Source organism: Oxyura jamaicensis, chromosome 8 (genome assembly GCF_011077185.1).
Source record: "Oxyura jamaicensis isolate SHBP4307 breed ruddy duck chromosome 8, BPBGC_Ojam_1.0, whole genome shotgun sequence".
Classification (NCBI taxonomy): Eukaryota; Metazoa; Chordata; class Aves; order Anseriformes; family Anatidae; genus Oxyura; species Oxyura jamaicensis.
In genome coordinates this window covers 1,114,781-1,140,226 of record NC_048900.1, presented here as the reverse complement: position 1 = coordinate 1,140,226, position 25,446 = coordinate 1,114,781, and the positions used below count along the sequence as shown (strand labels likewise).

Sequence of the window (25,446 nt, the reverse complement as noted above, 5' to 3'; positions counted from 1 at the left end):
CTTGTACTTAATAGCAAAAAAGGAAAATATCAAACCTAATACACAGAGAAACAGCATGATTAAAGGAAGCCTGGGAAACAAAATAGCTAAATTACCCTCATTTGTCTTTTCATTGAGCTCTGATTGTGCTTCTTTCACAGAGACATCCAACTGATTTATTTGCATTGCTTTGTCTTCAGCATCTCGTTTTAATTGTACTACTTCTTTTTCCATAATAGTAAGTTCTTTCTTGTACTGATCCATCTCCAGTTTAATTTCCCTAAATAAAAGATGCAACCAGAACAAAACGAACCTTGTAATAACAAAAGCAGCATATCTACATCCTTACATGCTCTGAGAAGACAGATGCTTTCATGAATAATGAATAATATTGTTGAATCTAGTGGAATTCTGTTAGCAGATCGGTCACAAATACACAGCAGAACCTATCAAGTTCAGTTGAAGCAGTAAAGTTGAAGGAACTTTGTTAGGAAAAGAAGATCTTACACAAGTAGAATTATCATTATTCCCATCAATTATGTGAGTAACTATGACATTCATAGGAACAACAGTAAGTCATGTAAAGTAGGTTTTTCTTGCAACAAGAAGACATTGTTTAAGACTACCAAGCCCTCCTCAAAGTACAAACAATTTGATATATTTATGAATTGAATTGTATTATGAAGCACCATTTTTAGACTAAATAGGTTGCCTGTACACATATTAATTCCATTTGAAGTCTGTTCCAGAACCTCATGCCTCTGCTAGTTCGAAAGTTTCTAAATTCCTATCTATTACCCAGAGACCGAATGGTGTAATTACATAGCTGAATACCATTTCAGAGCAAACATTATTACATCTATATGCAGAATATTCATCTCAGTTATTCTAAACCTACCTGATTATGTTTTTAAGTTCATCTACCTTCATTCTGTTTAAATCTGCTTCCTGAGAAGCTAGACAAAGCTTCTCTTCTACCTTTCTCAACTCATCTTCTGCACGCACTTTCTGTTTCTGAAGTTCTTGTTCCAAAGTAGATACCTGTTTAAAATTGTATTTAAGTTGTATTTAAATATATATAACTTTTAAACTATGTAACAAAGAAAAATACATCCTTATCTTGTAATTCACACACTTTTAATACAACAGGTATCTCTATAGTCTAAAATTGTATATAGATTATGACCACAACTTTGCAGTCACATCTGGAAGACAAATGTTTTTGAGTTAGTGTAACTAGGTTCAACTTCTGAATTTCAATACACCTCACCTTAACTAAAGTCTAGGGCTTGATTTTCCAAGTACTTAGCCACAAAAATACAAGAGTTTTTGATAGCAAAGAGCTTGCTTTAATACAAAACAAGCTGTAATTCCTTTATTCTAGATATATTAACAACTAAATAAATTAACAACTATCAATTAACAAATTAACTAACAACTAACAATTAACAAATAAATTAACAACTATCACCTCAGTTATCAAATAAATATTCAGATTCTAAAGTTGTTACAAAAATGCATATACAAGAATTTAAACAACTGTCCTTATACAGACTCTTTTCATGGTACTGTACCTGTTTTTCAAGTTTAATTTGATTATCTTCCAGCTCCCCATTTCTAATAGTTTCTTGCTGCAACATTTGCTGCTGATGATGCAAGGTTTGTTGCAGAAGAATATTTTGTTCACTTGTGTCCTGAAGATCATGACCTTTCAGTTTTATTTCCTTTTGTAAATAAAAAACCTGAAAATACATTTACTTTCCATTACAGTAAAACATTTTTAATGCATTTTTATTACATTTTTTCATGTAACAGTGAGAAGTATGATAAGTAACAGTGAGAAGCATGATAAAAACTCAGTGGCTTGAAGTAGAAGTTTTCTTATCCCCGAGACTTCTTCCCCACTGAGATACTTGTGACACAAATGAACTATGGACATGTAACTTCATATTGCAATAGCATGCTCTCTGTTCTTTATGACAATGATTTCTTTAATCCTGGTTCTGTTACTTCTTTAAACAACTATTTTCTATTGGTATTCCTTTTTCCTAGGTTTATCCAACATTTCTTAGTTATGCTTTTCCCCTTTACCCTCACAAAATGTATAGTATTTGCCCCCAGCTAAATTCCTCATCACAATTCATTCTGCAAAGGCTTTGTTTCTTATTTCACAAGCTTTTAGATTAAGCAAATCAGAACAACAGCTTTCTCTGCAATACAGAAGAACCACTGAAATAAATTATTACCTCTTCAGACTTCTTTTTGAGCTGATTTTCAAACATCTCCTTATTTTCTTCCGACTGACTCAAATACATTGCAAGTTCTTCCTTACATGTATCTAGTGCTGACTCAAGTTGTTTCACCTAGTTGAATGTAAAAATTACTTCAAATCAGCTATTTTTTGTTAACTAGTTAGTAGTCCAAAAATGTTCAAAATATATAGCTTTTCAGACATCTTACACAAATATATTTTAATCTAAAAGTGTTAAAACAGACATGAAAGATGATAAGCTTCAAACAACTAAAATAACATTCAGAAATGTAAGAGATCAGGGGTCCTAATTTGAAGTCTCTGGAAAACAACCCAAATACTAGAAAGACACTCAAAAAAGAAAACTGATCCAACACAAATTCAGAGAACGTGCTACCAGCTATGTCACGAGTAATATCCTGAAGATCTAATACTGCCTGAAACCTGACTGTGTTAAGTCATCACATGATAATGTTTAGTAAAACCGTTGTAATTATTGCATAGAAAATGCTCTTGCTTTCAAAGTACAAGTAAAAATCTGCCCTATTTGTAACTACAGTAATTTAATAAGGGAATTATGCATTGCATAATCTCTTATGGCAGATTTCAGCATAGCTTTTATTAAAAAAAAATAATAGTGGGAAGACTTCAGTCTAACAATTTCTGAAATATTTCTGCGAGACATTTCTGTAAAACAGCCTCAACATAGTTTGTCCACAGAGGATAAGGCATCACTATTGCAAACTTTAAAACTACTAGTCGAAAATTACAAAGAGTTTACTAACTTTGATTGTTTGTTCAGTTAACCGACTCTGCAGTATCTTCAGTCCCTCATCTTTCTTGATGTTTTGTTTTTTCATTTCCTGTTTAAGCATTTTTTCCAAAACAAACAAACAAAAAAAAGGTAAATATAGTGGCAGTAAAAAAGTATAGCTACTAAGAATTCATACTAGGAATCAGGGGAAAAAATAGATCATTGTACATATATGTATACAGCTTGCATATTGTATTTGTGCATATATCATACTTCAAAAAGAATTTGGTTCCTAAGAAGTGTCCCTTCATATTCTGCAGCAAAAGGAATTATTAAAAGGAACATGGATTGCCATAGTAGAACATTCTTGTTTTTCCATCTAGTGCAGAATAAATGCATTAGTTCTTCATCCAGATCTCTTTTCCTTAATTAAAGCAAGAAGCCCAAGGGGCAAACCAAAGGTATAAACAGACTGCTGAGATGGTAAACAACAAAGGGTTATGAAAGTTCACACACTTTAGAGTAGTATGGGGAGTACACTAGATTCAGTCAATGACTCAAACTAAAATTAAGAAGGAAGCAAAGACATTATCTTTCATTTTTTCCAGTTTTTCCACGTGTCCATGGATGTGCTTTTCATTATTATCCACTTGCTTGATTTGTATTTAAAGAAAGTCAAAAGCCAACCTTACCTCTCTGCTCTCTATCAGTAGCTCATCCAATGATTCAATGTGATGCTGTTTATGTATAACATCTTGTTGCAAAACAGATACTGTTTTTTCTTGTTGTACAAGTTGTTGATGTTTCTTGTCTAGCTGTGTCTGAAGCTGTCCATAAGTAGTTAATGGTTTACTCCTTTAGCAAGCTTTTTCAGAGAACTTATACATCTAAATATGTAATTCAATTTTATTCACCCACCAAGAATGAAAAGTAAATAGATTTCTGCCATCAACAGTATTGCACAGTATTAAATATAACAAGAAATCCCAATTCCTTGTTAGCTTAAAGCAATAGGAGAAACAAGAGAATAAGAATATAATTGCCTGTTGTCAGCCAAGGCACTAAGACACTCATACATTCTTTACTAAAAGGTAACAAGTTTCTTTAACAGCTAGAAATAGCTGAGGTTATATTTCTAATGACACGGAGCAACTGAATTCCTCTACAAAGAATGAAAAATCCCACTGACATTTCTTCCTGAATACAGATGCTCATAAGGTTGGCAGAGGTTCAGCAAGAGTACTCTTAGAAGCTACAATTCTACTTTTCCTTTTTTAATAGGTGTTTGGGGAAAAAAGCCACAGTATTCTTAAGCCCGCATTTCTGTTCAGTTGAGCAGAAACAATATTTATGTCTCAGACAGAAGTCAAGAGATTGTGTAGCATTAGACAGACAACTAAAAATCAGGAAATGTAAGAAGAAGATAATATACATTTTTAATTGTGTCTGTCTCAGAACTACTGAAAAAAATGAAGAAATTAACATAGGAAGTAAGTTATCACATCTACCATGCATACATACTAGCACACAAAGGAGGTCTTACCAGTTCTATCTGTTTCTCCATGTCTCTGTGCTGCTCAAGATGAACCAATTTTGCTTTTTCAAAAGCAGAAGTTATTTGCTCATGTTCTTCACTGACAGTTGTTTCCAACTCACGAATGCGGCTGTTTTTTCCCTGGAAAATGGCAACAGCAAGAAGGACTTAATAAAAATAGTTAACTCTGATATCAGTTATTATTCAATGATCAAGTTCCCAGATTTTACGAACAAACACCACAGAAAATCATAGAATCACAGAATATCCCAAGTTGGAAGGGACCCATAAGGATCATCAAGTCCAACTCCTGGCACCGCACAGGTCTACCCAAAAGTTCAGACCATGTGACTAAGTGCACAGTCCAATCTCTTCTTGAATTCAGACAGGCTTGGTGCGGTGACTACTTCCCTGGGGAGCCTGTTCCAGTGTGTGACCACAGAGGTGAAGAAACACTTCCTGATGTCCAGCCTAAACTTCCTGATGTGCAGCCTAAACTTCCCGTCTCAGCTTAACCCCGTTCCCACAGGTCTTATCACTGGTGTTTATAAAGAAAAGGTCACCTGCCTCTCCACTCCCCCTCACAAGGAAGCTGTAGACCGTGATGAGGTCCCCCCTCCGCCTCCAGGCTGAACAGGCCCAGTGACCTCAGCCGCTCCTCATATGTCTTCCCCTCTAGGCCCTTCACCATCTTCGTCGCCCTTCTCTAGACACTCTCCAACAGTTTAATGTCCTTTTTGTACTGTGGTGCCCAGAACTGCACACAGTACTCGAGGTGAGGCCGCACCAGCACAGAGTAGAGCGGAACGATCACTTTAATAGGGCTAGGTTTTCATTGTGTATATGTCATCAAAAGAAAACAGTATCACATCCATTAAAAATCAAGGAAAAAAATGCATTTTATTTAAAGTTGTATTTTTTTTTTTTTCTTTTTAAACTATGCCATCTAAAAACCACGCAGATTGCCTAGCAGACCTGGAAGTCTATCTACATTGAATACATGGAATAATAACACTTTAATTTAAACTTTGATCTTCATTTCTGTCATTTTACACAGACGTTGTTTCTCACCATTAACATCTTACCATAATTTCCTGTTCCAACTCTGTATTTCTTGCTGCAGCAGCAGAATAAGCAGCAGCATTTTCTTCCAGTTGTTTTTCAAGTGCAGAAAGTTGAGAAGATTTCTTTACTATCTGGAATTAAATATGGAAAAAAAAAAAAACAGGTGAAGACAACCATTTCTGGTTTATTCAAGTATATTATATGCTTTCATATTGCCAACTCTGTTGTAGCTACTTGTATTTATTAATAATTTTTATGAATTATGTATTTATTTATGTAAGCTCTATTAATCTTTATTCATCACAGAGAAGAATTCAGGACAATTTACCTCTAATACATCCTATCTGTGATAATTTAGTGCCACACACTGTAATTGATTACCACAAACTTATAATATTTATGGTCATTATTAGGAAATACCACAAAATCAAATTATGCTGGAACTAATGCATTAGCATCAGAATGTAAATATTAACATTTATTCAGAGAAGAGCTAGCTGAAGTTGATTTCTTTCCTGATGTTAATCTCTGGCAACTGTATTGCAATTTAATGAGGAAAAATACTTACATGTTGAAAGAACTGTTACCTTCTTAATATTGCACATTAATTCAGCCATTCCAAAGCAACAAGACCATGCACATTTTCCACATAACAAATCAAGCTAGCCCACTAAAAACATCAGTTTTACAACTAAATATTTCTGACAAAGACACATTGATGCTTCTGTCTTGAAGTTTTCCCATTTACTCAAAAGTTTATTTCCCATTTCTTTCTAAATATGCCAAACTTTCAAATTAAGATGACAACTGCAGTTTTTCCATAATAATTGTCTTAACTGTCTCTGATGACTGAACTAAGCAAAGTGTGATACATTTTTTCAGTGCTGTTAGTAACTTACTTCTTGCTCTAAACTATTAGATTTTGAAGCCTTTTCCAATAGCTCTTCTTGTATGATTTGAAACTGACTGGCACTCTGAGCCATGCTGGTCTTCAAAAAAGAATTCTCATCATTTATTTTTGTCAGTTTAATACATAATTCTTCTATCTCTTTCTTGAATCTTTGCCTCTCCTTTTCAAATTGTTTGCTGATAAGTTCCAACTGTTGACACTTCTTCCTCTCTCAAAGTGGAAAAAATAATTTGAGATTATTTTTATAAGAGAACATACAAAGCAGCACTCACACAGGTAATCATACAGTCCAAAGAGGAGGAACAATTTAATGACAGCATGTTAAACCAATATATACAAGACTGTTTAATTTTTCTCTGTAACTTAATTATTGTTAGCTGCGATTCACAGGAAAATAAAAACAAAAAAGAACAACACCACCTCCCTCCCCCCACACACGTGTCATTATGTGGGTGCTCTGAAGTCATTTCACAGTGCAATCCTAACAATAATTACAGAGGCCATTGAAGAAATTCTGTAACAACAGGACACAAACAAGAGAATAAATATATATATATATGGAGGTACTAACTAGCATGACCTGCAAAAAGAAAAAAAATATGTTTCCATTTCAACACAACTTGTAGCTTGCATATTGCTGCACAAGTAACTTAACTAGCTCTAAAAAGAATATTGGGCCTAGAGAACATGACAATTTCCAGAACTTCTAAGTGACAAATGCTCCCTATTCAACACAAGCATATCTGTTAGCTAAAAGATGTATTATACACACACACTATAAGCAATTTGAACCCCACCCAAAAAAAAAACAAACAAACACTTCCTCTGTTCCATGAATTAAACTGTGCAGCTATTTTGCAAGCTTACCTCCTTGAACTCTAATCAATTTGACAGGCTCTGTTTCTAGGCCACATAACCTGCTTTTTTCTTGTCCTTCATTATCATCCAAAAGATGCTCAATATTACAGACAGTTAAGTCGGCGTGAGGCTTTCGAATTTCTGCTTCCTTCATTGCCAGCTCAATGCTATTATAAAGAAAGAGATAATTATTTAATATTATTTGTACAGGCTACCTCTAGTACCACCTAAATATCTGCCTCTTGTCGTAATTCAAGAACCAGGAAGTTATACCTTAGGTCTGCAATCAAAGGTTTATGTGATTCACAAGATTCAGAGACAGCCTCTTTTGTAGATGAACAGGATAGCTGATGTTTCAGGTGGTGCCATTTAAACTAAAAGTTAAAGGAAAAACAAAATCAACGTGAAATTGACTTTTTATTGGCTAACAGTCTGACTAATTCATATATGATACTATTATATTTAAGACATGCCAGGATATTAAAAGTTTTGTGTAACTTGATCTTTAAAATTATTCTCTTAAGTGCTTACAGAGCACTGCAGCTTCATCTCACATTGGAGGAAATGACAGGCCCTTGTTCCTTTATGTATCTCTGTGCAGGCGCAGAACCACGAGTGTTTTTACCATGAAAAATTAGATACATGGACATACTATCAGAAATTCTACTTTTTGAACTTTCCACATTATTCTTCCTTTCAGATTTCAGCGATTGCATTTAATACCATTTTTTCACCCTCAGGTTAGAGGGCTTCTGAATATTCCATTGAATTACCAGAATAATCCCACATTTTTTCCAGAAAATGAAAATACATTTTCCAAATAAACCGTGAAACAACTTTTGAGGATCATCCAAATAAATGTCTATGGTCACAACAGCCCAAAGCATCACATTTTATACAAAATTACTACATTCTCTTGGGCAGGAGTTACTTTGGCCATACAGAAAGAATACTTTTCATTTTGTTTTCGTTATAGCTATTCACATTTATATTTCAAAAATAAAGAGATATGATGCAATCTATACTCCTGACCTTGCATATTTCTCTCTAGTCCTTTCTGGCTTCCCAAGCAGTTCCTCCACAGTAACCCCGGTCAGTTCACAACTTTGTTTGTTTGTTTTGTTTTTAAACAACACTCCCAAACACATTCAGTTCAGTCATAAACTTGACCAGTGCAAGATTTGGGCTCACAAGCCAGGGTTCATTGTGGTACAACAAAAGTTCATTTGCAGTCAGGGAAGGTGTCCCTTCTCTTTCCAAGAAAAAGAAGTTCCTGAAACATCTCTCCTGTTCTAATTTCTCCATTGTCAAGGTTATCTCAGACTGTGGCTGTGTGCCACAATGTGTCTGCCATCTGGGAAATGTCATACTGTTCAGCTGAGAAGAACCTCAACATCACATAACACGATATCGTATTTTGGAGAATACACCTTTATCTGAAGAATAAATACATAGGACAGAGGGAAAGAAAATGTAATTTTAAATGCTTGCCAATTAATCAACTCCAAAGCATCTATTCATTGTTCTTGAATCAGAAGACAAAAGTAAAATATTTAAACAAAAAAAACATTTCTACACGTATCTTGAAAACAATATTACGCTCATATTATTTCTCAATAACTTCACAGAATTTCTATGCAACGTCAGTTACAATTATTTAAGCCGCAAAACACAAACTAGAATGATGCATCAGTTACTGTACCTCTTCAGATGTACTTAAAGACAACTGGGAAATAATGGTTTCTAGCACGTTGAGCTCTTCCCTTAAATCCTCAATTTCTTGATGGCATAATTTCAAGCGGTTATGTTGCTGTGCAGTATGCGCTTTCAGCTTTGTGTTTTCACTAATGAGAGCATTTTTCTCTTTAAGTATTGTTTCTTTTTCATTAAGTTCACTTTCAAGCTCAAGAATCTTCTGATTAGACTGACTCAGCACTGATACCATTTCAGTGTTCTTTGCTTCTAGAGTCTTAATTTCCTCTTTTGTGCTATGATTCTCTTTCTTTAATTGCCTAAAAAAAAAGTACATCTGTTCAAAAGGAATAGCTCAATACAAAGATATAGATTAGGATTTTCATTATTGAAAGTACCAGAAGAACACAACATAACTATGTTGCTTTAGTAGTTTCTTCCCTTTCAAGATCTAAAATCCACAGATCTAGATCTTGATCTAAAAAATATGATCTCCACACAAAGGAGAAAAAGTTGTCACTGTTTTATTAAGTTTTCGCTCTTCATAAGAACCACAATACAAACTGCTGTCAGCAAACTAAAGTAGAGAATAAACTACCTCTCATTCTCAAGCAACTTCAAGTTTTAAGCAATGTCACGGGAGTCATTGGTAGGAAATAGATCAAGGTAGCTTTAACTGTGCTAAAGCCAAGGAAATTTAAGAACAGGATAAAGTAATTGTACCTAAGACAGAGAATGAAGGTAACACCCTAAGACCGAGCTAATCTAGTACTCTGTTACAAGCAAACGTGAGGAGTACTATTTCTTCTCTATCTTCATATCCAAATGTACAGTGAGATAGTATTTTTAGCCCATCATAAATTACTCACTTTTTTAAAGTTACCTGTTGGTTTAGCAAACTGAATTAGCTCAAAGGTCTTGATAAGTGCCAAAATTAATCAGCACAAATTAACAGGAAAAAAAGGCAGTCTAGAGGAAAGGTCCTCATCACAAACAGAAAGCTATTCAACAGGCTCAAGCTAGCATAAGGGTGCTCACACCATCCGCCATTGGCAAAGCGGCCTAAAGAACAATTGTTAAGAGAGGAATGAGTGTGGATGGCACGTGTGAAAGGGATACCCAAAACTGTCTGAGGAAGCGTTTGTCTAAACCTAATAATGCTAAAAAGTGTAAAACAACTTACTATATTTAAACTAATTAGAGAATGATCAAAAGATTTGGAAACAAAGATGGATTCAGCTTGAAAAGAAAAGTATAGGAAGCACAAAAACTTGTTAACAGTGGGAAAGGAGCTTGGAGTGGGAAAAAACAGCAGTCAAATCTAGCTGGACACCAAGAGAAGCTGCAGCCAGCATTAAAGCCTCCCTTCAGACCTGAGTGCAACCCTTCCATTGGACACTGAGAAAAGCCTTCATTCTAGCTAGGGACTGACAAGATGGTGTGCAACAAGTAGGCACTCACACTTCACAGTGCAGGTGAACTCTTAGGGTGCTTTTCACCAGCATGTATATTAGCAGACTGTAGGCAGCAGAACAGGTATTCTACAAAAGAAGAACAGAACACCCACACCTCCCACAGAAACTGTGGGCGAGCAGGGCAACCCATGCTCCCAGAAAGTTGTAGAAGTGTTGTTTGTAACTGTGAATACATGGCAGCGTGTGGGATTTGTTAAAGAAGAGCATTTAAAAATCTGTAGGTGTATGCTAGTTTTTTTTTTTTTTAATGTGTCTAGTATTAGGATCAATATCAACAATACAACAAAGAAACCTTAAGTGTTCACTGATGCTGGTCCTGATCTGATTCAAACTGTACAAATTGAGAAGCAGTTTCCCGGTGACAGTTGAACATGAAATTTCTTCCCAAATAACTGTAATAGTAAAGTAACTGTACAGAACTTTTTAAAAGCCTTATTTGCTCTTACCTTAATTGCTCTTCTAGGATGTCAAGATCCTTCCTGTACCTGATACAATTTTCATTCAACTTCTCTTTTTCTTTTTCACAATTAGTTAAATATTTTTCCAAGGCTTCTTTTTCAGCTTGAACCTTAAAAAGTAAGTTTTCATTACTGTGTAGCAATAGTCTAGTTTTGAAGGTCGAGAGGTGTTTTTTTTTTTGTTATTGTATTTTAAGAAAAATACTATAAACACTATGCTGTTTGTTCTCTCCACACACACCCCATGTTAAGCATATAGATAATTCTGTTGTGAGTAAAAACGAGAATAGCAGAAAACATTCCCCCACCTCCCCCCACCCCATCATTTGGGAAAATGTAACGTCATTTTGGTTTAACATTTTAGGGCACATTTGAGGTTGGCAATCTCCTTTCAAAAGGAAATAAATCAAATCAAAATTCCCCATAAAAGACAGCAGTCTGAAGTCTATAATTTCTCCTTCTGAATGGCAGGAAACATTTTGACCATTAGAACTGTGGGATATGAATTCATTTTTATCTCAACTGTTCTCTAGCACGCATTTCATGGGACAAATTATAAAGATGGACTCAAAACAATTCTTTAAAAATGATTGTAAACCTTTAAAAATATAAGATATAAAATATATAAAATAGAACCTTTAAAAATATAAGATTCCTAGCTGCAGGCAAGAGACAAGAAATTGCAGCATTGTTAGGATACCTGAGGGACTTCAGGGATGAATAAGAACCACACTGTACAAAGTTTAAAACTGGATAAACTGGTGTTATCACCACCGACAGTTGCTTATCCCATCCCACCTCTCTTAAGACTTGGTCACAAACAAGCAGAAACTACTGATCCACCAGTGAACCCATAGCTGTTTGCTGCCCAGCATGCTAAAAGAAAGAAAATACTGAAAGAGTGGCAAAAACAAGTAAAGAAAAGAAACCCACTTTTTCTAATTTTTCAATTATTTTCTCGTTATACTTTTTGAAAAGTCTTGTCAGCGTCTCAGCCTTCAACAAAGCTTCATTTCTTTGCTGTTCTGTTCTGCAAAGCAGCATATAGTTGTTGGTTTGTTTTTTTTTAAAAAAAAAAAAAAAAGAGAGAGAGAGAGAATTTCAGTGATTAGTTAACTTCTTCCTCCAGTTACAGGAAACAGAAGAAACAACCAAATTAACAACTTCAGGTAATTTCCTTTTCTCCTTCAAAATTCCCAAGCCTCTAGATAAAAAAAGTGTCACAAGGCATGAATACATTTTAAATGTGATTTTTGCATGTTAAATAAAATTCCAATAATACTATGAATCTAAAAATAAACAATTTTGATGCTCTTCAAAAAGCTATTTTGAATATTTTGCTATTTAAATAATCCTCCTGCCCACTTGCGAGGTCTGATAGAAACTGATCAAAGGATAAATTATTCTGGGGATACTAGAGAGATGACATCAATAAGTGAAGGAAACAGACTGGAGTGGTATCAGGTATACAAGCATTCAAAGAAGCACCTGCCACTGCTGACTGTTTCACTATTTTTCCTGCTCTCATAGTGCCTTTTCAATTGTACCATACATATAGATAAAATTAAAGATAACATAAAAAACAGCCTGATCTAGTGAAAGGTGTCCCTGCCCATAGCAGGGGGGTTGGAACAGGGTGATCTTTAAGGTCCCTTCCAAGCAAAACAATTTTATGATTCTCTCAGATAAGTTGCATTTTTATTGCTTTCCCCACACCTACCCTCAAAACACAGCACTGAGTACTGTTAACTAGTTCTGTTCATCACAACATCATATACTTGAAACACAAAAACCATACGATGTAGATTCTTCCAAGACAGGATCAAAAATGATTCAGGAAAAATACATTCTGGACAAATTTCAGCACTAAAGAACATCTATTGTGAAGGGAAAAAATGTATGATAAACTGGATAAGCAGCTAAATTACATTTTAGTGTAATGGATCAGCCAGCTACCAGCAAGCTTCAAGGCAAAAAAAAAAAAAAAAGGTTACTTAAGACAGCCTTTACAAATAGGCTAATTTCACCTTTTTTTTAAAAAAGTAATATTGATGAAGCATAGAAATTATTTGATTCCATAAAGTAAACATCTGCCAAAAGAAATAAACACTTAAACATTACTATTTTATATTTAGTTTATTAAAATCACTTAGTCACCTTTTTCCTTGCTTGCTTTGTTCAATTAACTCCATTTTCAGATTTTTATAGTCCTTTTTATATCTGTGCAACATACTTTCTCTTTCCATTATTGTTTTCTGGCTTTGCTCTAGTTTATCTTCTGCATCTCTGGAAAATAAACAAAGAGTGATTTAAAAACAGGAGTTTTTTCATAAAGAAACCTTTTTTAAAAAAATGAGAAAGGCAGGGAATGGAAACTTTTCTGCACATGCTGTTTGAGAAGAGCTAGTCAGATATACTGCAACTCTCAAAACTAGGTTTGGGACAGCCCACAGCTTCCAGATGGACCATAGGACTCCCCAGCATTATGTCTGGAGTGATGTTCAAACACATCAGGAGGCATCAGGTGTCAGACTGCCAAGGACCTAGATGACTGGGGTTGTGTCATCTGAACACAGAAATCGCTGTTTTTCTAGAAATATGTGACTGGCCAGCACATATACATGGTAAACAACACTAAGGTAAGGTAACTATTTTTACTTCGTTTTGTGAAAATGTTTTTTGTGAAAATGGACTTTTGAGGCATTATTTGACTATTATATAGCATGAGGTTTTAAGATAAACTGACAACCAGGTGTGTCTTCCTGACATCCTCTGGACATTGATTACATTAGCTTTATTTGGTCATTTGTATTGATTAATATAGTCATAAAGAAAGAATCCTTTGTGCTACATGGTACACAGTCATATTTGAAAATATTGATGCTTGTTTACTACAGAAGTTGTAGTCATGTAGCATACAATCACTCTATTCAGTTATTAGTGCATTCATGTTCACTGTAGCTTGTAAACTGGTTTCTTTTCCCTTTATTATGTTTTTCCCTTTCTTGATGTGCATTTTCCATATAGGACGTATGCACAAAATAGTACACCTCCCTCCTCATATACATTGCTCTAAAAATGAAAACGTCAAGCCCCAGATTACATGACCCACAATGAAACAGTAATTATGTGATCCTAAAAAAACAGATGCAACTAGAAAGCAGACCACAACGGTATTACGAAGTGCATTACCTTAGAGTTTTATCTTGAGCTGAAACTTCTGCTTCCAGATTTACAATCCGCTCTTCTAACTTAGGAATGCTGATTAAACGTGTACCTAAAGTTGATTCAAGATAAAAAATCTGAAATACAAACATATTTAAGGCTTCATTAGTGCTTGTGTATATACCTTCAGATGAGATGTTTGCAAACTATCTGCCTACTGAATGACACAGTCCTCTTCACTTTGCTGTAGAAGATGCTTGTTCGTATAACACAAACTGACCTCCAACTTTCTGCTCTTTTAATATCCTTCCAGTTCCCTAGCACCATTCCAGCTTGATATGCTGTCTAGCAGAGAGTGATTTCTTTACATGTTGATCTTGTCTCTGTCTTTTTCCCCAAAGGTTTATGTTCCTCTACTTGTTCTTTCCAAATATTTTGGAAATATTTTGCTTATCTACTTATATGCACTGCCTTGGAAATAGCAATTGTCAAACATAAAGAATTAAGCATAGCTACATTTTACCAGTGTTACATATAAACAAAGAATAACAATTGTCTAAAAAGTATATATACAAAGTGGATATTAAAGTGTATATTAAATCAGTAATGATTAACTACAATAATTCCTTCTAATTCACCTTCACTTTTTCAAAATAGCAATACGATTCAAACGCAAAATGTTATTTTTCATTTCCTAGACAAATGACTACTATGCAGTATTACTCAGGTTAACATAGCTCAGAAAAATATAGTCACACAAACGTACAATACTAAATACATCATTGAACTATTCTCTTATATAATTTATTCTTCTGTCCCTTTATTAGCAAACTAAGATTTATGAAGTGAAGAGCAGGAAAGGCTTGATTTATCACCTTGTATAACAATTTGTCATTCCAACTTACTTGGATTCTATGACTTATTGGCTTTAAGATTACATTTTGGAACATGAATAGATAAAATTAATAGATGTTCTGTTCATGGAGAAATAGATTCCCAACTATTCTGTTCCAAAATTGTTGCTGAACTGTACTAAAGAGTACTGTGACTATTAAAAAATTCTGTAGAATATTTAAACAAACTTTAAATATTAAAGTTGAATACAATAAACAAAACAACAACAATAAAAAAACATCAGAAGTCATGGTCCCTAGTGTTTTGTTTGTTTGTTTTTGAAAGCAAATACATTTAAAGATACATACTCTTGTTTTTAACTGCATCAATTCCAAGTTCATTGCTTCAGTTCTATTCTTTAGGTAGTGGTTCTGAGAAGCCACAGAAGCATTTTGCTCGTGAAGATCATTCAGCTTCTCCCTAAGACGTTCATTTTCTTCCACAGATTTATCATAAGTTATAGGTGTTAATTCAGACTAGACGCAAAAAAATATATATATTTATCTCTCTATATATGTGCATATGTCAGCAATATATACACCATTGGAATCTTTGCAGAACAAATATACGTATATCATATTATGTTTAAGGAGTGCTCTGTGATACAGCGACCTAAGGATAAAGTGTATGTAAGTTCTAAGAGCAATACAATTTCCTAATCATAGAACATAAACAAAATCAGTAAAAAACTTATCAAGTGCAATATTTACTTCAGATTTTCTTTGAAAGTCCTGGCGAGATGTTCTACCAGCAATCTTGTTGAAGTTGGAAGAGCACCGATAGTTGCAATTAGGCTGAACAAGGTCCTCCAGGGTGAGGTCTGCAGGTTCATCAAAGCAGTTGTCAGAATATTCCCTTGTACTAGTGCCAGGGGGGAGAGTAAGAAGTGGTTACCACACTTTTCTTTATTATTTTCAAGTTGCTCATAAAGAGTACTTAAGAGCAAAGCACTACTTGCAGTAATCCGCTACACTCAGTAAAACAGATTTACACTACAAATGACAAGCCACTGTCATTCCCAAACACACTCATACCTGGAAAGCTCTTCCCCTAGACTCTGTAGACTTTTTTCAGTTCTCCTCAGCTGATCTCGTAACGACTGTACATTTGCAAGCAGTTCTTCATCAGCACTTTCAGAACGAGTCCACACAGTACACTCCATTGGTACCACACTTGGCTAAGATATTAAAACACCGTTAAATGTATGTGAATGCTACTTGCAAATACGTTTTATAGTTTTAAAGATAATTAAATTTAAAAGAGAAAATAAAAAAAATATATATATCCAAATACATTTCACACACCACCTCTTCTTACATGCATTAGCACTAGATAAACATCACTGTACAAACGCAATGTTTAACTTACGGTCCTATTAAAGAAAAAATGTTCTGTATCTACTCAAGAAGCAGGAGCAGCTTCGTGAATTTCTACTGAGGAAAGCTGTGGATGAGCTGCTGCGGGCAGCACGGTGACAGGCCGGCGTGACAGAAGGAGCCCGGGCACAGCCCCGCCGCCGCTGACGAACGGCTGGGAGATGCCCGTGCTCCCCGCCCGCAGCTCGCCGCGTGTCGCGATGATTTTTTTAAATTATATTCTGATCTCTTCTATAAAGAGCTACACACAGCTGCTGAGGTAAGGAAAACGTACCCACGGGCGACAGGAAACCCCCACAGGACGTGGGTCCGTGACTGCCAGTCCGCCTGCAAGCTCCCCTCAGCCGCTTCGAGCCGCGCGGGCCGTTAGCACCGGCCCCACCTCCCCGCAGGGCGCACGCGCAGCGCTCCTCTCCCTCCTCCCCCCCGCCCCTCCCCGCCGGGAGCCCCCACGGCGCCTGCGTCAGCGCCGCCGCCCGGGAGCGGGTAGCGCAGCGCCCGGTGGCGCGGTGCATTGTGGGCGGGTCCCGGCGGCCGCCATGGCGCCGCGGGCGGTGCTGCTGGTGCTGGCGGCGGGTTGCGCCGTGCTGGGCGCCGCCGAGTTCAGCCCGTCTCTGGACAGCGACTTCACCTTTACGCTCCCCGCCGGCCGCAGGGAGTGCTTCTACCAGCCCATGCGCAAGGAGGCCTCGCTAGAGCTCGAGTACCAGGTCGGGGGCGGCGGGACGGGTCGCATGGCGCGGGGTGCCGGCGTGGCCGCGCTGCTGGGACAGCGGGGCTGGGGCGCTGCCAGGGGGAGACCGCTGCTCTCCCTTCTCTTGGGGGATGTAATAGGTTCTCGTCATGTACCAGGCCTCCACGTTGCCGTCCTCTAAAACAGAGGGGAAAAAAAGTAGAAATTGGGCTTCTGTGCCCTTCAGCTTGGAAGCGTGAGCAGAGCTGCTGCGGGTGCGCACGATGCCTCCCTGCCTGTCGCTGCTTGTACCAAACACCTTTCATCTCCGCGAGGAAAGTTTTCCAAAAGCAGCCTTATTTAACTGGGCTCCCAAAGAGACCCTGCTGCCCTCCTGCTACTCTACGTGCTGCTTTCAGAATGGGGCAAGATCTGCCCCCTGCTCCTTGTTTTCCTCTTTCCCAATTAAAATACAAAGCTGATAATCCCCCTTGTTTACTAATTATTTTTGTTCCATGCAGAACTGAAAAAGAATCAAAGACTGAGGTGTTCAAGCTTTTTTCATGCAGTCTTGTCTAACCAAAACTGAAGCTTAAAATAAAATCCTACTTTAAATCGTCAGTGCAAAATAATCATGGCAGACCTTTATTACAGAGAAAACAAATATATTTAACAAGAAACTTTTTTCTACTCAACCATAGATTTCTTGCGCTACTATTAAAAGTAGTGACTTATCTGTCTACTTGAATATGGAAAAGGCATGTGAATTTCTAATGGCCAAAGCCTAGGGTGTTTAAGGTGGAGAGGCAGGTTGTGGTGACATAACGCAGTGAACGCTATGCTGATAGGAAGCTTTCTTCCTGTATGTGTAAGTTGTATTACAGCCCCAAAGCTGTATCACTATGTATGGTTTTCCTTCTATCAAATGTTAGTGATTCATTTTCCCAGCCTTTTCTGTTTTTGGTAAGTCTCCAGCATCACTTTCAGTTGGTGTAAACTTTGCCCTCAATTTCAGCAGGACTGCTGTGCTCAAATAGCTCACTGGAAAGCAAACATGGAGCTACGTAACGTCATAAAAATGATGCCCCTCTGCTCCCACAGCCCCCCACGCAGTCACTACCTCCCTACAGAGAACTCTCCAATGCAACAGATGTGGTGACCCAACTGTAGCCATGTCATAGTTAAAGCAGCACAGCATGGTAATACTGTATATGTTTAGTAAGAACCTAGAAACTACATGCCTTCCATCCCTTCTACTTCGGGGAAATCAGAATGCCCTGGGAGAGGTTAGACCATAAATCTGCATTAAAAGGTGAGCTGTGACGCACCTTTAATTGGTGTAACAAGTCCAGTCCTGTCTTCTATGCTGTTAATTCACCCAACAAGGAGATCTTAGGGATGATGCTGCATAGACTGTGTTCTTACGTAAATATATATGGGTATACATGTAACCTTTGTTGTGAAATTCCTTTGCAACCACAGGCCGAGTACTGCTATTTGTTCATCAATGATGCGTCATAGAAATGCCAGGTTTAGCTGTCTGCTGGTTCTGCAAGGCTGCCTAACCCCGCTCCTTGATGAAATTGTATGCATTCTTAAAAACATTATGGAAATGTTTAATATAAGCCCAGTCTTGCATAATTAAATCATATGTAGTTTAAGATTTGAAATGGTTAAAATGTTCTTGGGTGGAACCAGTTTCTAATCTGTTTCAAATTAACTTGGTATGAACTCATACAGACAGGTTCAGATTTCAGTTCTTTCTGTGTTCCCTTTACCTAAAAGCATTACCTTCATCATTGTAACCATGGATTGCACTGGCTGGAGGATTTTTGTTTGTTTCACAGGTTCTAGATGGAGCAGGATTAGATGTTGATTTTCATCTACTCTCCCCAAAAGGTGAAACTTTAGTTTTTGATGAAAGAAAATCAGATGGAGTTCATACGTAAGTTTAAAATCTTTGAAGTGTTACATAAAGCATTTTTCTGATTTCTTTAGCAAGTACACCTATAATGAAGGCTGAGTACGTTTTATTTTTTTTGTATTATAAAAGACTTACTAGGACAGTTTGAGAATACCAGTTATATGTTTATAAACATCTCTTTTTATAAGGATCTTGCCATGAAGTTAAGTATACTTTTATTTTAAATGGTAACAGTTAATGGTCAGTGAACAAAAATAATTAGTGTGGAGTTGAAAGAAGTCTTTACATATAATACTAAAAGATCTTTCTAGGCATGTAAACAGTAAAACTCAAAAGTACCCTCTTTTTCCAGTCATTTTATCAAGATATGTATGAATCACTGGTATTTTACTGTAGAGTATAAGAATTCTACTCATAATGTAGCTTTTTCTTTATCATTAACAACGATTCAAAATTCAAATAAAATTAAACTAAGTTGTTATCTTAGTGATTTTAAGCCTTTAGTCAGTGGAGTGGTTTTGCTATGACAAACCAATCTGTGGTGTATTCTTAATTTTATATTAAAAGCTTATTCAGTTTTTCCTAAGTCCATGTTTGTCTTTCTTAAAGAGGAAAGCTCATTTATAGAACTTGCTCGTTGAGAACCATCACAGAAAGTGTAGCTAATTTAATGACATGCTTATATACACAGGGTGGAAACAGAAGACGGGGATTACATGTTCTGCTTTGACAACACATTCAGTACTATTTCTGAAAAGGTGATTTTCTTTGAACTGATCCTGGACAATATGGGAGAAGAAGGTCAAGATCAAGAGGACTGGAAGAAGTATGTTACAGGCACAGATCTTCTAGATATGAAACTGGAAGACATTCTGGTTAGTATTTGATACATAATACTTCTGAATGTAAGAATATTTGGAAAAAAAAAATTACTGCCATTCAGTCTTGGTCTGTCATGTCATTCTGGAAACTCTTCCAGTCCCATATTTTTTTTCTACTGATACATGAAGCCTAGCATCATGAATCTTCTGCTTCCACACAGAAACTTGAGAATATTTTTGGAATAGAACCTTAATCAGCAAGAAGAAACTGTGTAGCCATGAAAGTAATTCCTTTTCCCATTCAGCTTCATTTCTTCCTATTGCTAAAATGGGACATTTTTTCCGTGGTAGCAATTAAATGAATATTTATTCCATTAAAATATTACTTAATCCCAATGACGTAGTTAGAATCTGCATAGATTTTTATTATAAGTTTGAGAAGTACTGGTTAAGCCTCTTGTTCCCATCTCTGCAGAAGTGGCTCAGCCAGCACATGGGTTAATTCTTCTCTTCTTGTTTTTATATTTTGACTTCCTAATTTTATTTCCAACTTTCCACCTAATAAACAGACCAGGAAGTAATCTATACTGTGCTGCAGGTTCACCCCTGCTGATGTTCTGATGACATCTGGAAGAGCAATAGTGAACCACTGTTAGGGCTGCTGAGCATGGTGCTACTGCTGAACTACATGGAGAGAAGTAGATGCTATATGTTACTGGTGTGGCAGAGATACTGCACATTATGTCATGAGGCCCTGAGCAACTGCAGGCAACACTTCTCAGAGACCCCAAGAAAATGTGAAACCTGCTGTCATAGCTGCTTTGCTTCTGTTTTGTTTTTTTGTTTGTTTGTTTTTTGTTTGTTTGTTCATATTTAAAGCATGCCTAAGTCAATCTGGATCCAGTCTACAGTCACAACAGCCACCATTAGGATTTTCAGTTACTATGAACGGTAACGTTTGCTTAAACTGTACGCTGGCCCTGTTTGCTCTAGGGTGAAAACAGCTGCCCACTCAAAGCTTTTATTTCCTTTCATCGCTAACTGATTACTTTTAGATTTCTCTAGAAGCAGAATGTTGTTTGGTTCTCCTGGAGCACTGCTAGTGATTGTTACAATGCAGAAAAAAATTGTTTGCTGTTAACTATTTACATCAGATCTATGTATCTACTTAAGACAAAAAGTAGCATCCACAAAGATTGAAGAATCTAGAAAAAAAAAGTATTCTATTCCTTGCAATAAGCAAAATGCAGATTTTTAAACATTAGAACAAAATGTTAAAGATGACAGATCTTTTACATGTGTATGGTATATTTTTAACTAGGTACAGTCAAACACTGAATCTGAGAAGCCAGCCAGATCTTCTTTAAACCACTACTCAAGCCAATCACAGAAAATAATTATTATAGGGAAAATTTTGAAGAAAATCCCTCTTGCAATAATCACAAAAAATAGGTGAATTTGAGTTACTTATGTAGATACAAGTATCTCTTCCAAAAGGAAAAAAGGCAGGGCTCGTCTTTGACGGCTTTACAGATCTTATAATTTTTATAATGTTGATATTAGTGTTTGATGTCATTGTTCCCTTAGTCAAGTCAAGCTATGGTGTTACTTGCAAGTTCAATGAGGACTTTAATAAATACTGAGTGCTACTATGAAAGCATACGGCCACTACTGTGAAAGCATAAAACAGAATATGGGAATATAACATTACTATACTTTTTTTTCTTCTCCTACAGTTATAATCTTGATAGTAGTTTGCATTAAAAAGTACCTTGATTATCCAACAGAAAAACCTACATTTGTCTTCTAGTACATCACTTGTTTTAAGACTAACCCATTAGAGGTAATTGCTTTTTACTTTTCTGAGTACCTGGAATCACATTTCCCTAAGATACAGCTGAATATTAAAAAATGATTTTAGGTTTGATTTCCCTCCCACATCCCTATCCTCCTGTGAAAAAGAAAGACAATCATTGTTCTATGATGATTCTATGATATTGCTATATAACCTTAATGCTACTTTAATTATGCCTTTTTAGTGACATATAACGGGCTAGATAAATTAATGAAAACCCTGTAAACAGGTACGCATTTTAAACTGAAATTAACTGTCTGCTTGGCAAGAAATTAGAAGTAGTAATACGGTTTCAGTATTTGTTGCAAGCTATTAAGTGTTGTTTTTTTTTTCCTTCTAAATATATTCTTTTGTTACTTACTAGGAATCCATCAACAGTGTCAAAGCCAGATTAAGCAAAAGCGTCCAGATTCAGACCCTGCTCAGAGCATTTGAAGCTCGTGACCGAAATATACAAGAAAGCAACTTTGACAGAGTGAATTTCTGGTCCATGGTCAACTTGGGAGTAATGGTGGTGGTATCAGCTGTTCAGGTTTACATGCTGAAAAATCTTTTTGAAGATAAAAGAAAAAGTAGAACTTAATGTTCAGTATGGTTATAACAGTGTAACAGGTGGCAGGGGAAGGAGGGCAAAAACTGCTACAGGAAAAACGACATTTTTCAGATTCCTTTAAACTTGCAATAGACACATCAGGTTTTCAGTTCTTATGTTTTGGGGGTTTGTTTTTTATCATGAACAGAATGCCTTGCCCCCTGCTGTTCCATTTTTTGCAGCTACTATTAACAACCATTTTTTATGCTTGTAGCATTTGTTAATGATCATTAATGACCAGCTTATGAGCAAGCAGTGCATCAGAATACTTGGTGCATATGCAAAGTAATGTTAATACTGTTTGTTTTTTTTTTTTCAAATTCACAGAACTTAAAATAGTAACTCTAGCAATGGGTTTACTTGCTGGTGAACAGTGAGTGAATTTATATACGTGCCTAAGCATTTATGGGATTGAAACCCACAGGATTAGTCTGGTGTTGCTGTCATTTATTTTCAAAATTACATGCCATAAGAAGTCCTTAGCTTGTAGTGTACAGCATCATGGAGAAACACTGGGCTAACATTGTGAGAACAGAAATAAATTTATTTTAATATATAGATGACTAACATCAGCACTTTAAAAGAAAAAAAAGCACTGTCTGTGAAATTGAGGTGATGTCGAACAGAACTGGAGAAAATAGATGCCATTCCTGTTCATAAATCTTATTTCTGATAGCTGTACAACCCTCTTTTTCTTTTGGCTGTTACATAAGGTTCAAAAAACAAGTGACCATAGGGTATACAGATCAAAGCACACACACGGAAGAATGGTTTGTGAAGGCTATGCAATAGTAACCTCATGTAATAGGTAGCTTCTCAAGAAGTTCCTTCTCATGTTATTCTTTCCCTTTTATAAGGGGGGGTGTATCCTAGTATGTGAAAACATTACCGTAACGTTATTTTTGTAGTCTCAAAATCACTTTTATTTACCTATTTCTTTTATTAGTTTTTTTCTACTACATGCCTATGACTAATGCAGCAGTTAAGTGACTTAAAGGCATCAAAAACCAAAGCTCTTCAACTAAGCTTTCCCCTTTTGCTCACCCTAACAGGCCTTTTAGGTGCATGAGTACACTCAGATCACATAAGCAGCATTTGTGTACCAAGCTATGTATATGAAAAGGCATGAATTAAGTGAGCTTTAAAGAACAGGCTTCAAATTTTAGGATCACATGAACGTGCCATATGACTCAATTAAGGCAAAGCCATCCTCAAATCACTAATGTGTAATTTCCAGATTAAATGGCTTTTAACAGCATAGTAAGATTATGAAGAACTTTTGGTTAAAACCCCTGATGTGTGAGAGTTATTTTTTTTAATAATTCAAACTTAGTCTATTTTACAACGTGACAAGTCACGGTAATTTCCTGTATGAATATGTTAAACTACTTCATCACAGAAGTGTCTGAATGACAGCACGTGTGAAAAGCAAAATTGCAACTTGGAGACTTTCTGTGAATAAGGTTATTATATGGAAATAAGACAGGGTCACTATCTGAATGAAGAAACACTGATAAGGTCTTAGTTACTAGCAAGGGCTACAGGATATGAAACAGTGCTTCAACTTCGGACAGTGGGACCTAGCAATAGTATTTCTAAATAGTTTTTATAAGCAGAAGTATTATTCCTTACAAAACCTGTTATAGAGGACTGTGAAGTATGCTGAGCTACTTTTTCCTTCTGCAAATCTGTGGCTGAGATAAGATTGTTTATCTTCAGGTTCTGTGTGTCTTTTTCCCACATGATGTCCTGAATGAGAAAGCTTACTACTGTGATCAGAACAGTCTAGGAAACATTGATTATTTCTACTAGAATGGCAAATAATATTTTCCTGTTATTTCCCCCATACATCTCCCAGTACCAATATACCGTGTAGCTACATCTGGATATAAGCCGAAGCTCACTGGAAGCAGCTTCCAAATTTTTGATCTGGTCCCTTCAGAGCAAGCAGATCAAGATTCTTAGGTCTTCATCCCTTTTGCTAGAAGAAAAACATCTCTTTGCTTGCATCGCTCAAAATGTGATGCTACAAAACATCTGCAAAATGCTGGTACAGCTCTGAAGCTGTGACCAAGACATCTACCTCTTATACCAAAGCTACTGGATTCTAGCTGTCAGCTTAGACCTCCAAAAGATGAACTCTGCCACCTTTTTCAAGGACACCTCAAGGAATTAGGCTTGCCAACAATTCTGCTGTGCTACTCTGACAAAGGTTATACATTCACTAGCAAAACAAATGCTCATCTTTTTTGTCTAGTGTATTCGCTTAAGCTTCTCGTGAAATGAGACCTCTCTGGTAAGACAAAACTGAACTACAGTAGTTCCTCAGACAGTTAGAGACACAACAGTCTCTGGTAGAAGGAAAATAATGCAACAATTGTCAGAGTTCATCTGAAAAATTGTTTTGTGACTAAGAGCTCTTGCTATATTTTCTCCCCATTCAAGGCTTACTGTAGAAAACGAAACAGGGAAAAACTGTAACTGTGCTTTGATAGTGGCAGCTGGAATGCTTATCACAGGTGAAGGATGTGGCATTTAAGTTTGCCATTAAATAAAATTTCATTTGGATTTTGAAGACTAGATTGCTTTTGATTGTATAAAATTTACAAAGGACAACATCAATCTACAATTTTTTCTTAATGGACTTTTTATTCAGAATTAAGTTTTAAGACTTTAAAATGTTGAAAAGAATTATGCAATACCCTGAGATTTTCAATAAATAAAGTTTATTTCAATAAATGAAGTTTAAACCTGTTTGTGTTCATTTTATAATAAATGAAGGATGGTTTCTGCGAAAAGATCAAGCATTCTAAGCTAAAAAGAACCTTGCTTTTAAGTAATGCAGCTTTCACATTTCTTCCTCATGCATTAGTTGAATACTGTTCTTATTCACTCTAATCCAAAATCAATGTTATCAATGCAAACAGATTAAGATTTACATTGGTGTCAGATCAGAATTTGTCACCGACTTCTAATTTTTGCAACAGAAAAACATGGTTTTGAAGTTATCAAATGCATGACAGAGTCCAAATTTTAAAATATCCCTTATTGCACGTGCAGTTTACTACACTAACCCAGAACTGAGTAGCCTGCATGCAGGCAAGGGGGTTAGGCACAACTCTGGAAAGGACAGCAGGGGCTGTCTTGTGCAAAACTATAGTAGAGGTCAG

General features: G+C 36.3%; 2 protein-coding genes across 2 annotated transcripts in view; one reads left to right on the top strand and one right to left on the bottom strand.

The window, feature by feature from the left end:
- The window catches only part of CCDC18 (coiled-coil domain containing 18), a 28,608-nt gene extending 11,818 nt beyond the window's left edge, over window positions 1–16,790 (bottom strand). The window contains exons 1-20 of the mRNA XM_035332790.1: window positions 16,686–16,790; window positions 16,070–16,212; window positions 15,746–15,896; window positions 15,344–15,511; window positions 14,169–14,278; window positions 13,134–13,262; window positions 11,910–12,006; window positions 10,965–11,086; window positions 9,054–9,363; window positions 7,625–7,725; window positions 7,361–7,518; window positions 6,483–6,703; window positions 5,604–5,714; window positions 4,528–4,659; window positions 3,677–3,811; window positions 3,016–3,093; window positions 2,226–2,342; window positions 1,554–1,721; window positions 878–1,020; window positions 96–259 (exon numbers count right to left, since the gene is read on the bottom strand). Coding sequence (XP_035188681.1) covers window positions 96–259; window positions 878–1,020; window positions 1,554–1,721; window positions 2,226–2,342; window positions 3,016–3,093; window positions 3,677–3,811; window positions 4,528–4,659; window positions 5,604–5,714; window positions 6,483–6,703; window positions 7,361–7,518; window positions 7,625–7,725; window positions 9,054–9,363; window positions 10,965–11,086; window positions 11,910–12,006; window positions 13,134–13,262; window positions 14,169–14,278; window positions 15,344–15,511; window positions 15,746–15,896; window positions 16,070–16,197 — 2,743 coding nt within the window. The 5' untranslated portion in view covers window positions 16,198–16,212; window positions 16,686–16,790. The remainder of the gene's footprint in view (window positions 1–95; window positions 260–877; window positions 1,021–1,553; window positions 1,722–2,225; window positions 2,343–3,015; window positions 3,094–3,676; window positions 3,812–4,527; window positions 4,660–5,603; window positions 5,715–6,482; window positions 6,704–7,360; window positions 7,519–7,624; window positions 7,726–9,053; window positions 9,364–10,964; window positions 11,087–11,909; window positions 12,007–13,133; window positions 13,263–14,168; window positions 14,279–15,343; window positions 15,512–15,745; window positions 15,897–16,069; window positions 16,213–16,685) is intronic.
- A 111-nt stretch (window positions 16,791–16,901) lies between these two features.
- TMED5 (transmembrane p24 trafficking protein 5) lies at window positions 16,902–24,980 on the top strand. The gene is made up of 4 exons (XM_035332836.1): window positions 16,902–17,121; window positions 18,932–19,029; window positions 19,700–19,883; window positions 22,049–24,980. The coding sequence occupies exons 1-4, from the start codon at window positions 16,951–16,953 to the stop codon at window positions 22,265–22,267; spliced, it is 672 nt and encodes a 223-aa protein (XP_035188727.1). The 5' UTR covers window positions 16,902–16,950; the 3' UTR covers window positions 22,268–24,980.
- Window positions 24,981–25,446: the final 466 nt, after the last annotated feature.